The sequence below is a fragment of the Patiria miniata genome, unplaced genomic scaffold (assembly GCF_015706575.1).
Source record: "Patiria miniata isolate m_02_andy unplaced genomic scaffold, ASM1570657v1 HiC_scaffold_10, whole genome shotgun sequence".
NCBI classification, from domain to species: Eukaryota; Metazoa; Echinodermata; class Asteroidea; order Valvatida; family Asterinidae; genus Patiria; species Patiria miniata.
In genome coordinates, this window is record NW_024037048.1 from 10,655,078 (window position 1) to 10,674,078 (window position 19,001).

A 19,001-nucleotide genomic window follows, 5' to 3' on the forward strand; every position below is an offset into this window, starting at 1 on the left:
CGGTACCATAATACATGTATATGAAAGCTAGAAAACTAATCATACTATTATTGTAGTGTTAGATGAACTACATTTGTAAATTTTTTGGGTCATGTTCTGAGCGCTTTGTAACCCTAGGCAAAGGCGCTTTATAAATGTTGTTATTATTATTATTATTATTTTCTGATTCGTCTTTGTTTGTTGTTTGCCTAATATGAATGTAAACTGTGCATTTTGGTAAAGCGTAGAACACGTAAGTTCCCGGCATACTTCACATGACCGTTCCGGTTTCGAGATCAAACCTGATTGTTAATTTATTCGGGGTAAAGGAGGAGTTTCCCAAAGAATACAATTGATCTTTCTTGAACTTAAGATACAAAGTGACAAACTAAACGACTCGTCAACATGAAATTTTTTTTACCTTCTCAATCAATTAAAATTATCGTAAATTGTGAAATGCGAAAGCATTTCAAATTGATAATAAAATATTATGTAGCTGAAAAAATTATGGTGCACCCTATTATTTTTTTTTAATGAAGTTATGCATGTAGCACTTTCCTGATCTAGGATATGAAAGCCCAATTAATAAGCTTTCTTTTCCAGTTAATGACGTTTTGAACACAAACACTGTTTGCTTGTCCACGGATCACACTAAGGGTAGATGATATTTCACCAAAACAAAAAACATTCACATATGAAAAAACACATCAGAAACACTCGCATAAACACACACTCTCAAATTTGTATCCTTGTGGAGACATTTCTTTGTTCTCGTGTAGTAAAGTTTTCAATTTTGAAAGTGAAGTTTCAAAATGCTCTTATTTTAACCAGAATTAACTTCCTTGGCTGAAATTCGGACTTAATATCCCTTTTCTAAAACTCTTCCATTTGCGACGGATCAACTCACCTTGGAAATTCCTTGTTTTTGAGTAAAATCCATATATCTATTTCGTGAAAACCTTGTGGAGACAAGGTTTTTTTATATTCATCTATAGAAATTGCCTTGTGGAGACCTTTACAATGTTTTGTTCCCTATTGTGTGCGTGTCTCCACAAGGATACAAATTTGAGCACACGATAACTGGCACTTATCATAACATTTATTCAAAAACCTGCTGCTTCCAACATTAAAATAACATGCTTCGTCAAAAGTCTTAAAGTCTTGCCCTGGCTTCTACTTGGAGACTTATGGGATTATTCAGATATCATTTTTCAGGATTTCAAGGAACCTTAGTGTGATCCGTGGACAAGGTTAAAAAACGGCATTTGTGTTCAAAATTCCATAGCTGGAATAGTACATGAGTGATTTGAATGATTCCTTCACTAAAAGAAAGCTTATTAATTGGGCTTTCATATCCTAGATCTGAAAAGCGCTACATGCAGAAATTCTTTTAAAAAAGGGGGCATCATTTGGGTTTCCTTTTTTTTTTTACTCACCCTGTATAGAGTTTTTCCTTTGAATTTGGCCAATCAATAGTGGGGGCGGGTCAGGCAAAACTCCAGCGTTAACGCTGTCCATGGTTGCTACCCGTAGCTGCCATGGCCGACAATTCTAGACGCTGCGCTGAATACGCACTTTCCTCAGCATCCAGACAAAGCCAAGAGTATAATCAAGGCTGCCCTCGCGATCTCTTCACTCCATTGGATGGCCCAGATGTGGCCTCACTTGGACTTTATCGCTTGGACTTTCTTTTTTTCTTCTGAGCACAATTTTAGTGGATACAATGTATGCAAGAAACAGCTGAGTAATGTGCCGTAATGAATTGCAATGCTTTACGCTTGCATTGTGAAGTAACGGCCTTCTTGGATATCAAACAATACTTGTCATTTGTAACCGTGAGTGACAGAAATGACATTTGTCCTTCCTTCTCTTGAGTAACGCAGGAATTTGAAGCGTTCCCTGCACCTCACATGTCAGTGTACCGCTCTTGATGTTGACAAACATCATTACGTCTTAATAGTGTCGTTGTTTCTTATTCACCGCAAATGACAGAAATGTCACTTGTCCTTACTTCTCTTGAGTAACGCAGGAATTCGAAGCGTTCCCTGCACCTTACAAGTCAGTGTACCGGCCTTGATGTTGACAAACATCATTGCGTATAAGTGACATTGTTGCTTATTCACAGCAAATGACAGGAATGACATTTGTCCTTCCTTCTCTTGAGTAACGCAGGAATTTGAAGCGTTCCCTGCACCTCACACGTCAGTGTACCGCTCTTGATGTTGACAAACATCATTACGTCTTAATAGTGTCGTTGTTTCTTATTCACAGCGAATGACAGGAATGACATTTGTCCTTACTTCTCTTGAGTAACGCAGGAATTTTAAGCGTTCCCTGCACCTCACACGTCAGTGTACCGGTCTCGATGTTGACAAACATTATTACGTCTTAGTGTCGTTGTTTCTTATTCACCGCAAATGACAGAAATGACACTTGTTCATCCATCTCTTGATTAAGGCAGGATTTGAAGTGTCCCTGCACCTTACACGTCAGTGTACCGGTCTTGATGTTGACAAACATCATTACGTCTTAATAGTGTCATTGTTTCTTATTCACCGCAAATGACAGAAATGACACTTGTCCTTCCATCTCTTGAGTAACGCAGGAATTTGAAGCGTTCCCTGCACCTCACACGTCAGTGTACTGGTCTTGATGTTGACAAACATCATTACGTCTTAATAGTGTCATTGTTTCTTATTCACCGCAAATGACAGAAATGACACTTGTCCTTGCTTCTCTTGAGTAACGCAGGAATTTTAAGCATTCCCTGCACCTCACACGTCAGTGTACCGGTCTTGATCTTGACAAACATCCTTACGTCTTAATAGTGTCGTTGTTTCTTATTCACCGCAAATGACAGAAATGACACTTGTCCTTCCTTCTCTTGAGTAACGCAGGAATTTGAAGCGTTCCCTGCACCTCACACGTCAGTGTACCGGTCTTGATGTTGACAAACATCCTTACGTCTTAATAGTGTCGTTTTTTCTTATTCACAGCAAATGACAGAAATGACACTTGTCCTTCCATCTCTTGAGTAACGCAGGAATTTGAAGCGTTCCCTGCTCCTCACACGTCAGTGTACCGGTCTTGATCTTGACACACATCATTACGTCTTAGTGTCGTTGTTTCTTATTCACCGCAAATGACAGAAATGACACTTGTCCTTACTTCTCTTGAGTAACGCAGGAATTTGAAGCGTTCCCTGCACCTCACACGTCAGTGTACCGGTCTTGATGTTGACAAACATCCTTACATGTACGTCTTAATAATGTCATTGTTTGTTATTCACCGCAAGTGACAGAAATGACACTTGTCCTTGCATCTCTTGAGTAACGCAGGAATTTGAAGCGTTCCCTGCTCCTCACACGTCAGCGCACCGGTCTCGATGTTGACAAACATTATTACGTCTTTAGTGTCGTTGTTTCTTGTTCTTTACAGGAATTTTAAGAGGAATACAATGATGACACTTCATTTTTCATGCAGGCTCGATGTTCTGTCATGTCTTTGAAAGTCGTGAGCGAAATGACACTTCCGTCCAGAGTTGGTTTCGCTGGTCAACTTGGGACTTTTGTGTGTGTTTTTTTACCAAAAAAACATTCTTCATAATGTATGGGTCTTTTTAAATGTTAAGCAAGTGAATGCAGCAAAGACCCGAAACAAAGTTTTTGTTGGACTCAAAAAGAAAACGTTTTACATGTATAGTATACTATTCATCCTTTACTGATAAAGTTATACATGTACATGTACATGTACTTCACGTTCACGGAAAAGGTTTTCCAGGTTGATGACTGCAGTGAATATACAGTCCATTCAAAGCAATTTCGGCTACAATTCTTCAGAAATAACTGCTCAGTATACATGTACCTGATAATGTACGCTGTGGCTCTGTTGACGTTGGTACTGCATGTACACGTATATGCACACACCATATGCTCTCGGCTCTGATTGATTGATTAATTAGCTGATTGGTTGATTGATCCGCTGATTGGGTGATCAGTTGATCCAATCCACTGAATTAGTGGATTCTTGATCAGTTGATCAATGGAACACACGTCTGTTATGACACCTCTTCCAAATATGCCAGCTTGAATCTTACGCTACGGCTGTCCAGGCAATATGGATTTTCCTTCTTGACTTATTTTTTTTTTTATAAGTTCTTATCCTATTCGTTGAGTTAAGAGGATATCCATTTTCTTCTTAAGAGTTATATATTCTTCTCATACTGTGTGGGTGATTTAAGAAAGTCCTAAGAATCTTGGAAGAAGTTGCGGTGATGTCCCACATTCTTGTGGATTATCTTCCAACATACATCTTAATTGTTAAGTTATCCTAACCTTTGAGAGACAGTTCATGATTTTTGTTTTGTTGTTCTTATGCTCTAGAGCCATGTTCTTAAGTTAATCAACATATTTTTGAGATGGAATGAGGGTGTGGACACATGTTTCAGTAATAGTTTGGTTTTCCAAACTATGAGGAAACCTTTCTTCTTGTCTTCGTGCATTTGGCAGCCTGCAGTGAGTTGTATGGTTGGAGAACCATTAGAGGCGGTTTCTTATAACCTAGTTTTTTTGCCAAGTCGAATCTTCTTTGAATTATATTCTGATTGCTTTTCATATAAGCAAAACAAGAAACTGTTGTCTTAAAAGTCTGGCTGTTTCTTGCGTTGTTGCTCCATCTGTTGTCTTAGGGTATCTTCCCCATCACAGAGCAACGTCTTCACTTTGTCATCTCTTCGTCTTGCTGCTCGAATAATGCTTCTTTTCGTTCATATTTTCTTTGAGCCTATAATTTATAAACAGGCACACCAGGTTGTTAACCAGAACAGACCTTATCTTCATCGGTTCCGTTTTTTCTTTCAAATCCCTCTTCCAAGCAAAATATATAATCCTTTGGTCGAAGAAAAAGGTGACTTTTTGGGTGAAATCCTTGTTGTATCTTTGACCGAGTAGTTACTTTTGCCAAGGAGGTTACGTTTTCATAGGCGTTGGTTTGTTTGTTGGATTGTTTGTTGGTTGGTTTGTCTGTTAACAAGATAACTCAAAAAGTTATGGACGGATTTTCATGAAAAATTTGTTAGGGGTGGTCTTTGGTATAAGTACAAATCAATTAGATTTTGGAAGTGATCTGGGTCTGGATGCCGGATTTTTTAAAGGATTCTTCACCATTGGGAGTATTATGGCTTAAACAACATACCAGGACGGATTAGCAGAAAGCGGCCAACATCGCTTTTTTTTGGGATAAATTCAGAATAAGAACAATCCTGTTGACATTTTAAATGTGCAATAAAATATGGAAGTCCAGTGGATATGCGAGTATTTCTTTTGGGTGCACTGACAATATTGAGTGGAATTGTTCAGCCTTGGCGGAGGTTTGCGCTCTCTGAGTGCTTTCTAGTTATACATGGATTGAGACCATATTGTAGTTCATATTATTATGCATGAGTGAGTTTTGACACAAAGATGGCATTTTTAGGAATTTTTAGGTAAATTTTTTTTTTTTAAACCGAGGTGACTAAGATAATGGCACACGTTTATTTGTATTACCTCAAAAACAAGCTTGACTGGAAATATCACGGAAGCTGCGGGCCAACAAATTCATGATCATGCATGAGTTGCTTAATGGTGCTATGTAATTTCTGGAAGAAGTAGTGTTTTGGGTCTTAAAAAATGAGGTTTTTGACCCCAGTGACCCCATGATGACCTTTGACCCCAGTTTGATCATGTGGACATGTTGGGGCTGGGCTACTGATACTTTTGACAAAGTTTGGTTGAAATCACACAAAAAGGCCTTGATAAGGGATTAAAAAACCTTTCCTCAGTGACCACAACATTTGAGGGGTTGTAAATGTAGTTTTTACCTGGAGTGCAGAAACTGTGTATTTAATTTGTTATAGCCAAATTGATACTTTTGGACCTTTTTGTAAATAAAGTATTTTTTTATGAACTGTTTGATATTCAACTGCTTGTTATCATATTTTCATTGGAAAATAATGCCAAGATATATGATAGTATTGTTTGAATTTTCAAAATTTGGAAAAAAAGTAAAACTTTGAGATTTTATTTTTTTCACAGCATTGTAAATTGTATTGGTGGGGCAGATAGGGTAAGTATTTGGGGGGATACTTTTAGGGGAAGGATTGGGGGCAACAAGCAATTTTAAAACTTTTTCTAGATAGCTGCCATTGCTTGTTATTCTAGCTATATTTTTGTTCAAAAGACAAATCTGCGATGGCTCTATAGCCAAATATCTTTCTCATGACATACTCTGACTGTGTGGCAAATGCCATGCTTGTATCATCAAAGGCACAATCCCATCACCTATCTTCCGTACTGTATCACAAGGTAAAGAAGATATAAAGATAACTGATGGTAATAATTGGAAGCCACTTTAATGTGGGTTAGGGGCGGAGATTTCTGTCACAAAGTGGGGGGGGGGGGGAGGGGGTGATCACAATTTTCTGGGGTAAAATCGCCAAAAAAGTGGCCCTGAAAAAAATGTGTGCGTCTGCAAAATATTTGGGTGTAGGACTATCAGCAGATTGAGGGTGCTATTTAATAAAGGGTGTTGGAAATTCGGGGGGGGGGGGGGGGGAACCCCCATTCCCCCCAGGATCTCCGCCAACGATGTGGGTTTGCTTGATAATATGTATCAGTATGAAACACTTGATAACTTTTGTATCAATATTTTATTTTCTAACATATCTTTAATTTCCTTAACTTGGGTATCTTTATTTGAATGTAATGTTTATTTGTGTTGGTGTGGATGTAAATATGATTCTGAAGGCTGTTCTTATTCCAGTAGGGGTAATCTAACCTACTTATCAGATTATACTTTTCGTTCAACTGCTATGTCAATTTCTACTTTCTTTTTTCAACAACTAGCTCATGTAGGGGTGAACATACCCCCCCCCCCCCAGGTTTTCAGAAATGCGTTTCTGTGTCTTATTTTCTTTCATCCTGTGCAAATATCATTTTCTGTTTTTGCAATAAGAGTACATAAAATAGAATAATCTTTCCATCATTTTTTATAAAAATTGGAAAATGCAAAAAGTTGACCGAACTTCAATTTTCACTTTTTGAATTAGGTATGCAATGAAAGGTTTTGCGATAAGTGTATTATTTTTTTTATATAGCTTTATTTTTGTATTGTTTCCCATTTTGTTCTTTCTATTGTATTCTAACGGCACACGTGCCATTCCTGAGATGTTCAAGAACTTGTCAACTCTTGTGTGTCCAAGATATCATTATTTTGAGGATACAATAAAATAATTTTTCTAACAAAAATTTCTGTCTGGCTTTTATTTAGGTTATTTGAAGTTCGATATTAGACATGCTTAAGAAATTTCCAAATTTAAATTTAAAGTTGACCTTCATAAAAATAACTTAATGAAAACGTACATAAAAAGTTACTAGACTAAAGTGTTGCATGAAGTGGTTTCCCCCCCCCCCCAAAAAAAAAAATGTTTAAGATTTAAAAGTTATTTTGTACAAAAACATAATTGAGCAGGTTAAAAAAAACAATTTGGTCGCGTGATGGCGCTCTGATATGCAAATTATAAAGTTTAGGAGTATTCCATTATTCATATTTAGGGTAGTCCGTAACGTGGGTCCGTGTAATTAAATCCTATATATTTTGTGATATTTAAAAAATCAATAATTTTAACGTTTAAAAAGAATGATGAACATGGTTTCTTTAGTGCGAATTCGAACAATTCGGCAATATTTTGCTAAATAAGCCATTTACAAAAGTACGCCCACCCTTCAACACAATCGACGCTTCCGCGTTATTTCAAAAGAATCGATCGAATACACTTCATGCACTTTGTAAACTTGATTGATTGATTGAGTGTGTTGCGAGGTGTATGTGTTAAATCTACGTTGTGTCGTTTCGAGATCAAGATTTAGAGTTAGGTGGTTCTTTTTTCACACTAAATCACCGAAAATTACAAGAGATTCGTTCACGATGAGCCGAAATCTTCAAAGTGAAAAGGATAAAGGTAAGACTGATGTTGTGATTTCAACATAAATCATTATCTTACAGGGAAAAATCGCGATAAAATTTTGACTTGTGTCTGATCTTGTGAAGCTGAAGTTGTGCAGGCCTTCATGGCATGTTTTGTCCACACTACTCACTGCATGCTTTAGCCTCAAAGCGTACTTATGCGTATAATTATACGCCCAATATTTCTCAGTGAGTGACCGGCAACTATCGATGGGAAAAAGGCAATCGTGTAGTTTAGGACACCTCTATTTTGTACAAGTTTCGTTAATACTCCTAAATCAAAACCATACTCTGTTTCCACAAAAAGAAGCTGGCTATAATTTTCTACACTATGACTTACTGATCATGAGCTTGTTAAGCTGGAGTTACTCAAGCTAACTATGACTATTGTTACTTTAGCGAACAATGCACCGGGTAGCCTAGATGGTTCCAAACACATAAAGTCATGAAAGTGGCTTTATTATTCCATATAAAAGACTAGTTATAAAATAAGTTTAATTCAAGAGTAGAAGGCCTAAACCTAGAACTCGGAGAAGAAGTGTCATCAATTCTTAACTAAACAGGTAGCATGGGTAGCCAAACTGAAAGTAGGCTTCATGTTTAAAATCCAGTTCTGGAACCCAGTTTAACTTTGTAAAATTGTAGTGGCTATTGTTACGACAGCCGTAACGCAGTTTTCAAATACTATTGTTTCGGAATTTGAAAAAAAAAAACTTTAATAGAGCTCTTAAGTTTCAGGTTTTAATCAAATTTTTCTTTTTATTTAAGTAGATTTCATTTTCTTTTTTAAAAATTGGAGGATTTTTTAAATAGGGAAAAAAGTCATAGGCCTACAACGATTTTGTTGATTCCAACGGCCAAAGATCGTGACGTTGAATACTATTGACCTATCGCCGTTTGCAAGTTAGCCACACCCCTTTGACAACCCTATTTAATTTGTGTAGGCCTACTCTAAGTTTTATTGTCTCAGATTTTGCGTGTTCTGCGTCCATTTGTATATCATGTAGTTGGACAATATTTCACAAGTTGCGTTGACATGATTCTAACGCGATTCTACCGCGATAGGTCAATTACGTCAGGGAACAGGACAGTGTCGTAATGATAGCAGTTGAAAGTCACGTTACGTCTGTCGTAACGATAAGGTGTTTCATGGGCAATTTTACACGCGTTCTGTGTAAACATTGTCATTGGAAAGTTTTGGCGCTTCCAAGTCAACAAGCGTTCAAGCGTCTAGCAACTTGTGTTCTTTTTGCGCCGCGAACAAGATGGCGCACATTACCATGACACACCTTATTGCCATGGCCTTATTATTTCATATGCCCTCTCCTAAAACAATTTCTTTTGAATGGATATATACAAGTAGGGCTTAAATACAGTACTGGTACAATTTGATTTTCTGCATAAAATTTCAAACTTGGTATTAGGCCTAGTAAATGGATTTTATAGGTTTAGCCCTAGGTGAATAAATTATTATTTTATTTCCCCAGAAAATGATGTTCACTCAACTCAGTCCAACTTGAATCTGGCTGGCGGTCGATCCTCCGGCTGCAACATGGATCTGAAACTACAGAACCAGCTGAGTAAATACCTATCCCCAGGTAGAAAAATATTTCCATTTTTTTTTCGTGGCAGATTTTTCCTTCACCTATATTTATTGGCAGAATCCAAAACAACAATTTCAGTGACACTTTGGCATAAGCTTGTTTTACATATACATACACACCTCGTGTTCAACTTTAAGTACTTTTACTGTTAATATGTGACAATTTCATGGGGCAAAAAGAGTATGTGTTGTTGTATATGTTCATCTTTTTAAACCGTGGACAAAAAATAACAGAGAACAAAAGAGAACAATATTGTCCATGATTCTCAGCATACGTCCGCGATTGGGGTCGTATACAAAACCTATGGGAGTCTTCCTAAAAAGTTAAAGTACAAACAAAAGAGGGACAATAGGACGTCCACGATCGACGGTGAATACACGTTTGTGTGAGTACGCACGTCAATCGAAAACTTTTGCGCTTCCACGTCATGGTGTGTTCAGCAACATGTATTCATTTTGCCCCGTGAACAAGATGCGCATATTACCGTAAAAGTACCTCAACTTGCTTAAAGGTGTATATACCTGATGCTTTTCATAAATAGATGTGTTTTCTCCTGACAAATTTTCAAATTTTATGTTTTGTAACGAAAAGTATTATATTCCGATTTCGGGCGTCTCAACCCACTGAATAAGGGCTTTCATTTTGGGCACAAGAACCCGCGCTGAAGAGCCGAATTATTGTCTGACAGCCGTTAATTCAAATTTTTGGAAAGAAATAATTCAGTATCTATAAACGTAGGTGGATTTTTTTTCAGTCGATGTCGCAAAAAGTGAATTCAATAAAAAACAGATCTAGTTTTCGAGGTAAACTCAAAAGTAGCACGGTAACACGTCTTTAAACAAATTCTATAAAAATCCCCCATTTGAAATCTGTGCATCTTTGATGGCATAATTGACAATTTTGAATTTGACTAAATCTTGCAGAATTTGATGTCAGTATAAATGATGTCGGGGAAATCGTCAACATACTTAATGTCATCAAGGTAAGAATTAAATCTTTACATTCCAGTAAGTTTCAACAACGTGTCCAAAAAAAAAGAGCATGTCCTACTTTTGATCCAAAATAGCTCTGTTGTTTAACAATGGAATTAAACCAAAAGTTTCATCAGCTTTGTGCAAGAGGGTGAGATTTGAACTCCATACGAAAAAAAATACTCACTTTCAGAAAGTCGATACAGCACTGGAGACGATGGCAGAAGGTGCGTGCTGCGGCTAAAAGCTTCTGAAGGAATGCAGGATCACCCCTGATGTCATTGCACACCTCCTCGATCTTGTGTTGCGCCAAACCAACGAGGAGGTGTGCAATGACATCAGGGGTGATCCTGCATTCCTTCAGAAGCTTGCGACTGCAACATGTGCCTTCCGCCACCGTCTCCAGCGCTGTATCGACATTGGAGGGCGCCTATAGTCGAAAGTCGCAGATTCTGAAAGTGAGTATTTTTTTTCGTATGGCGTTTAAAATCTCACCCTCTTGCACAAAGCTGATGAAACTCACTCCATAAAATTTGTCATACCTTGTGTACATGATCTGAAATTTTGGTTTATTTCCATTGGTAAACAATTTTATTAGTTCTTAGTTAAGTAAAGTCTGTCCCGAGCCAATGTGGCTCATCAGGCCGGCGTTTATCTCCGGTTTCAGTAGCATGAAACGACTGAGAATATTTCTGCTCCCCCTGGATGGGATGCTAGTCCATCGCAGGTTACTCCCCAGCTAATGCCGGTACCCATTTATACTCCTGGGTGGAGAGGGGCAAGTGGGGGTGAAGTGCCTTGCCCAAGGACACAATATATGACCAGCGGCTGGATTCGAACCCCGGACCCTCTGATCATGAGTCACGAACCCTAACCACTAGGCCACACACTCCCCTTTTAGGATCAAAAGTGGGACATTTTGGTTTTTTTTTGACACATTGTATAATGTTCACAAAAGGAAGCAAATGCTTGGTTCTTTGTGTTATTGGAACTTTTGTAAAAAAAATTCCTGCAAAGCTGGCCCTTCCCTTCCTTCCACACAATGCTACAAATGTCACGCTAACAATCCACATCATTTCTGTTATTTCTTCCCAGGCTAAATGCGCATCTACACCGGAGAAATTCCGTCTGTTGATTGGACTGTTGTGTGAAGTGGATCTGTCAATAACCAACATTGAGGAGCACTATGAGCAGGTATAGACATCAAAGGCAGTGGAAGTGGGGAGGGGACAAGGCGCCTTTGCCCCCCCCTCCCCCTCCCCCCACTTTTTGAAAACTTAAATATGGACTGGAAATAATATACTTTATTTAAAAGGCTCTAAATTAAAAGGTCGGTGACATACACAATGATCGTTAAAGGTAATATGCAACATTTGCTCTAATTTTCTGAAATGGATGGATTTGGGGTTTAGTATTTTATAGCAAATAGTGTATACACTGATCTGTTTACATTGTCGGTTCAAAGATGCTGGGGAAAATCAAGAAAAAAAATGTTCTTGTAGCCTGGTTCCCTGACCCTACTTCAGACGAAACGGAGCACTTGTGATGTCGGGGAATTGTCAGGTCAAGGAACCAGACTAGCTGGCTTGCCCGTTTGCGGATATGTAACTGATTGCAACTAAATTTGGTAAACTGGGGGCAGTATTTGATAAAAGTCAGTTTAATCTAACGATGGTCGGCTGGTCATCATTGGGGAATCGTTACAAAAATTCCACTTTTCTTGAAAATGACAGCACACCAGGTGCCATGATTTTACAGGATGCTTGAGACTATTATTCACTTACAGTCAAGTAAGGTATTTCATCATTAATTTGGAAGTTTTTTTTTTTATGTTTGCAAATGTTGTATATACGGTGGAACATCGCTATAACGAACACCGCTATACCGAACATTCGGCTGTACCGAACATCATCAGTGGCTCCCGGTTTTAATGTACAAACGTACCGAACATTGTTGTTGAAAAAAGTCAACCGATTAACAAAAAATCTACCGGATGTATTAAATGCTATTGGGGTCACTTTTAATTCCTGAACATCAAACCACCCATGGTTACATCATGTTTAAATGTTGAAGAGCGATAGATGGCTATTATTTCCCCAAAGAATAAAAGGGAAAACCAGTTGCTAAAATTTCGTGACGACTCCTCGTGCAGCCGCGGTATGTGAGAAATGCCAGTTCACTATTGGTCAAAAGAGCGTACCGGCGATTCAAAATCGCTATACCAATATAGTCGTTTCACAATAGTGCGCCTCCAAGAGTTTGCAACGCGTTGGCCAATTACAATGCGCAAAATTCGTCGACCCAATGCGCGTTTGGAAAAAGTCGACTAATTTTGCGCATTGTGATTGGCCAATGCATTGCAAACTCATGGAGGCGCACTATTGTGAGTCGCCCGTATTAAACGATGGTTATTACGAACACTTTCTGTGGATCCCGCGATGTTCGTTATAGCAGCGTTCCACTGTACTATCTTTAACACAAGTTTTCAGTTTCTACTTGCAATCGCAATTTCTGTTGATGTTTATGGTTTTTTATTTGATCCCCAAAATATTTCTTTGGATAGCTGTTAGTGAAGAATCGCATCTTTCATCTGCTGAGGATGTTTCCTAATGTTGCTCATCCGTTGCTCGATGTCATTGCCAGGGTAACCAACAGATGCTGTCCACTCGCCTCTCTGCCGGTCACCATCGGAAGAATTGAAGAAGAGAGGTATAGACTGGCACTTATCAAGATTGTTTGGTTTATTAAGTGGTTTTCAAAAAGAACCTCTGAAATATCCATATACTGTATATTATCATTTTTTTTTACCACTTTGAATATATTCAGTCCAAGATCTGCACTTACTTTTATACAATTTTTTTCGTGTTGTTCGTGTTTTTTTCTTTTAAGGGTCCTTAAAGGGACACTAGGTCCTGGAACAGCCCAATTGGGCCACAAAACGCGCTTTGAACGAGATGATGTTAATCCGAAAGAACATTTAAAATTAGGATACAAACACCCACACAACTATCCTTTAAAAACTGGGCGTTTTTGTGTTATTCCTGTATTATGCGTGCGAGAACGAATTTCGCGGTCCACTTTTGCGACCCCATAAATTCGAGCTGTTTGGATGCTAGTTGTGACTTCATTCGTAAAGCGTTGGCCTTTTGCGGACGTTGAAGAAACCACATTTTTTGCATTGGTGATTGGTCACCGCGGTTCCCGAGACACACAACGTGTATATCATACACTGTATGGGAACGACATGAAAAATGTATTCGTACTCCGTCGTGTCCGATGTAAACAACCGGGGATTTTTCCTCTTTTCTCGGGAACGGTTAGACATTAGGTTGGTTTCCTTTCAACCACATGTTTGAAATAGGCTAAGTAAACAATCCAAAACATGAAATTTTTGGGGATTTCAGGACCTAGTGCCCCTTTAACCAGAGAAAATCACAGTCGTTTGAGTTAGCATTATAAAGTGCCCTTTTTCCACCATTTATGTGTTTTTTCCACACCCAAACCCTGTATTTCGTGAGTGGCTGTTTATTGTAACGTCATATGTAAAGCGAATAGTGCTAGCTATTATCTGACGTACATGACCCATGATATCGGTTTTGAGCACCCCCTGGGAAGATGGTGTCAAGGCCCCCCTCCCCTTTACGGAGGTCGGGTGTCCGTTGAAAAAAACCTGTGTAGTTTCAGCACGGGTGAAATTGGGCCCCCCTATTGCGATGATTTTCCCTTGTAAAAGCCTGGGCCCTTAAATTTTTAAACCAGGATTTTCAGTGTGTATCTTTGACTGAGCCCAGTGTAACGTCATCTGGTTAAAATATTTAATTTATGCAAAATCCATGAGTGTTTTAGGCCTCTGAGGAATCGCTCAGGCAAGTGGTACTAATTGTTCCCTGCTGGTGGTAGTCATTCATCAGGAAAAATTTTTAGATACGAGAGATCAGGAACCAGCTTGGGTGTTCTGTTAGAGAATTCACGGCATGCCATTGAAACATCCAGCCCCCCCCCCCCAAAAAAATTCTAGGATGAGAATCCTGGCTACGCCGCTGATCCACAGCATACCGTAGTCCACATTTCTGATCGATATATATGACGTTTCTAAAGGCCAGTCCAATTGGCTGGCGCACAGGGTCACATAAAATTTGCAAGTTATATCAGACATTCGTACTGTGGCTCTGCCTATTTGTTGTGCTTCCTTTGAACTAAAGTGATAATTAGTGCCCAACTGCCGCCATTCATAATTCTGTCATAGAAAAAATTCATTAACTTTGTCAGGTTTTTGCTCCAAAAACATTATTATTAAGCTCATATCAAGCACAGAAAGCACAAGATATTAAAAAATATAAATTTGAAGGCAAATGAATGCCTAATTTCTACAAACTCGTTGTATCGATGGCTTACAGGAGCTTCAATGGGATTCCTTGTTTGGTGAAATCTACAAGCAGAATGTCCTCAAAAGATTTTGCAGGCCTGTTCTTTAGGGACCTTGCATCACAACTAAAAACAGGTTAGCACATTTCAAATTGTTTTTATTCTAGACAAGCTCGCAACAACAAATTCCTCATCACTTGCAACAACACCGTGATGCCCGGCACGGCACAGTTACTGCAACATAGCACCTGCCTGAGATTGTCTGCTCACCAGAACAACCCGACGACAGAAGTGCCTGTAACTGGTATCCGGCAAGCTGGTGTCTTATCACCCCATCGATTGTCAGTTGTTACTCAACCCACCGCCCACGCGCCATCGGTTCGTGTTGTGACTGTGACGTCGCCTGCCGGTCAGCCATTGGTCGGTGGAAATCAGCTGACTGAGTTTGATATGAGTCGCAGGATGTATGACCAAGTAAGCATTTGGTTGAAAACCCAAAGCTGTACTGCCCTAAACCGTCCTGCCTGTTACTCCCTGTACTGCCCAAACCACCCTGCCTGTTACTCCCTGTACTGCCCCAAACCACCCTGCCTGTTACTTCCTGTACTGCCCCAAACCACCCTGCCTGTTACTCCCTGTACTGCCCCAAACCGCCCTGCCCGTTACCCCCTGTACTGCCCCAAACCGCCCTGCCTGTTACTCCCTGTACTGCCCCAAACCACCCTGCCTGTTACTTCCTGTACTGCCCCAAACCACCCTGCCTGTTACTCCCTGTACTGCCCCAAACCGCCCTGCCCGTTACCCCCTGTACTGCCCCAAACCACCCTGCCTGTTACTCCCTGTACTGCCCCAAACCGCCCTGCCCGTTACCCCCTGTACTGCCCCAAACCACCCTGCCTGTTACTCCCTGTACTGCCCCAAACCACCCTGCTTGTTACTCCCAAGTACAACCCCAAACCGCCCTGCCTGTTACTCCCTGTACTGCCCAAAACCGCCCTGCTTGTTACTCCCAAGTACAACCCCAAACCGCCCTGCCTGTTACTCCCTGTACTGCCCCAAACCACCCTGCCTGTTACTTCCTGTACTGCCCCAAACCACCCTGCCTGTTACTCCCTGTACTGCCCCAAACCACCCTGCCTGTTACTTCCTGTACTGCCCCAAACCACCCTGCTTGTTACTCCCTGTACTGCCCCAAACCACCCTGCCTGTTACTCCCTGTACTGCCCAAAACCGCCCTGCTTGTTACTCCCAAGTACAACCCCAAACCGCCCTGCCTGTTACTCCCTGTACTGCCCCAAACCACCCTGCCTACTACTTCCTGTACTGCCCCAAACCACCCTGCCTGTTACTCCCTGTACTGCCCCAAACCGCCCTGCCCGTTACCCCCTGTACTGCCCCAAACTACCCTGCCTGTTACTCCCTGTACTGCCCCAAACCGCCCTGCCCGTTACTCCCTGTACTGCCCCAAACAACCCTGCCTGTTACTTCCTGTACTGCCCCAAACCGCCCTGCCCGTTACCCCCTGTACTGCCCCAAACCGCCCTGCCCGTTACCCCCTGTACTGCCCCAAACCACCCTGCCTGTTACTCCCTGTACTGCCCCAAACCGCCCTGCCCGTTACCCCCTGTACTGCCCCAAACCACCCTGCCTGTTACTCCCTGTACTGCCCCAAACCACCCTGCCTGTTACTTCCTGTACTGCCCCAAACCGCCCTGCCTGTTACTCCCTGTACTGCCCAAAACCGCCCTGCTTGTTACTCCCAAGTACAACCCCAAACCGCCCTGCGTGTTACTCCCTGTACGTACTGCCCCAAACCCCCCTGCCTTTTACCCCCTGTACTACCCAAACCGCCCGGTCTGTTATTCCCTGTACTGCCCCAAACTGCCCTACCTAACAACGACGTCCCATGGGCGGTACATTTGGCTGGTTGACGCGCACCGTTCCTTGTGTGTGACGCGCGTACACCAGGGGATTTGTTCTATGTACACGCAGTGGCCGCGCACCCCCAACTGTTCTTCCTTTGCCGGTGAGGGGGTACTTGTGAACGGAGCGGATAGGTCAATTAAAAACACCTGTTTTATTTCACTTGTATTAATGTTTTATTTCCGTCTAGGTTCCACCGTCCCTCCTACACTCTTCATTGCCTGGGGGTGTCGTCAATTCTTCAGGAGCTAGGGAGTCTCCTACGGACATCCAGAAACGCATCTTGCTACAGCAACAGCAGCGCCTACGCCTGCAGCTGGAATTGCTACAGGCTCAGCGACTACAACAAGCGTGCCTCCGAAATCTGACTTTCGGACACCAGAAAACAAGCAACGCAGCTGTGTGTACCATCCCAAACACACCCATGGCTATAATGGAGCAACCCGTGCCAGCAAGCTCCACTGTGATTGGTCCATTGAAATCCTCGGCTCGGCCAATGAGGATGACCAGAAGTTGCAGTCAGCTTTCCCAGCAGCCAATCAGGGGAGCTGTTGGAAACAGACAAAGCGGGCGTGACATTCAGGCTTTGGATCTCAGATCGCCGGAAAGACGGCTGGCTTCTGAAAACGTTTCAAGTAAAAGCATCACCGCGACATTGAATACAAATTGTGAAACTGTTCCTGAGAAGTTGTCCGTCAAAGCAGCTAAAAATGATGATGAAAGTGGTAATGCTGAGAAAGAAGATGCCACTTGTGAGAAGGAAGGCGAATTGTGTCTGAGTCAAGTTGGTCAACATTGCATCATGGTGTCTGTACGAGATGGCAGCAATTCATCACATGAGGGCAGTGTTTGTGAGACGAGTACACCACAGAAAGGGTCGGGATTGGGGGTTGAACCGGCTAAATGTAAGACGAGGCAGAAACACAGAAAGGGGAGGGCGGGGCATGGCTGCAGAGGGGCGGTGATTAACGTGAAGAAGCTATGTCACATGCAGGACGCTGAGACAAGTAAAAAGCACAAGAACAACTCAACCGCCAGTCGAGACAAACGCAGCCCAACAGCTGAGACTTCTGTTCAGGAACTTAAACGCAACACTGAAAGTCGACGGGGCCATGGATCATGTGCTGCATCATCCAACCTGGCAAATGTAAACAACAACAGTAATAACAAATGTGACAGTGACTCTCAAGATTGTTTGACCCAGCCCCACGGGCTAAACTCATCACGAAAACGAAAATCTAAACGGACCTCGAAATCTTCCAAACGACAACGAAAAAGCAGCAGTGGAATTGATGTGTTGCGTGGAATAATAGTCAGTGATTCCGAGCCAGTAGTGAACAACTCAGCCATTGCGTTTGAAGCTGGCAAAGAGTCTGTACCCCTTGACTTGTCCTGCACTCTTACACCCACCAAGAACATGGGGAACTTGACTGCCACTAATGCCGCTTTCGAACCGACGACTGGGTTGTGGCAACGGAAACCAGACGATGAACATGTCAACACGATAAACCAATCCCAACGTCAAGGATTTGAATTTAGTCAGATCCCAGAGGTAAGGTCCCCCGAATCCGCCTATCTGTTGTACAGCGGCTGTGACGACGAGGCGTGGTACCAGTCCTCGCAGTCTGATGAGGTGGATATTCTATCCAATCAGAGCTCGGCATCCCCTGCTGCGGGCCAATCAAATGCCAGCATGAGCTCGCCAATGCAACCGGGGTCATTCTTCGCAAGGCTTGTGCACAGCGAGCAACAGAAGTCCCTTGCTGCAGTTGGAAACGGCACAAGACGTTCTGCCGCAGCATCTGCTGTTGCTGCTGCAAAAACGGCCCTTCTTCCTGCAGTAAAGCGAAATTTACCAAGAACCAGACCAGACAAAAAGAAGAACAAGCGTTGATGGATGCAAGTCAACATAGAAAATGTTGAGCCCTTTTCACACTAGACAAATCTCAGGGTTGACGCAGGGTTGAAAACATGCACCTTTTCGCACTTAAAAGATTTTCAACCCTGCGTCAACCCTGAGATTGATTTCGCCCCGGGTTGAACTCAACCCCGCTCCACACCAGGGTTGTGATTTTCAACCCGGGTTGAAATTCTGGCCAGGGTTTTAAACAGTAGTAATGAGCATGATAAGCTTGATTTGCATGAAACCTGTGAAACG

At 41.6% G+C, this 19,001-nt stretch overlaps 1 protein-coding gene across 1 annotated transcript; it reads left to right on the plus strand.

The window, feature by feature from the left end:
- Positions 1 to 7,678: 7,678 nt before the first annotated feature.
- LOC119737818 lies at positions 7,679 to 18,800 on the plus strand. Its single transcript, XM_038212437.1, has 7 exons — positions 7,679 to 7,975; positions 9,468 to 9,578; positions 10,508 to 10,566; positions 11,651 to 11,749; positions 13,119 to 13,264; positions 15,088 to 15,394; positions 17,034 to 18,800. The coding sequence occupies exons 1-7, from the start codon at positions 7,942 to 7,944 to the stop codon at positions 18,735 to 18,737; spliced, it is 2,460 nt and encodes an 819-aa protein (XP_038068365.1). The 5' UTR covers positions 7,679 to 7,941; the 3' UTR covers positions 18,738 to 18,800.
- Positions 18,801 to 19,001: the final 201 nt, after the last annotated feature.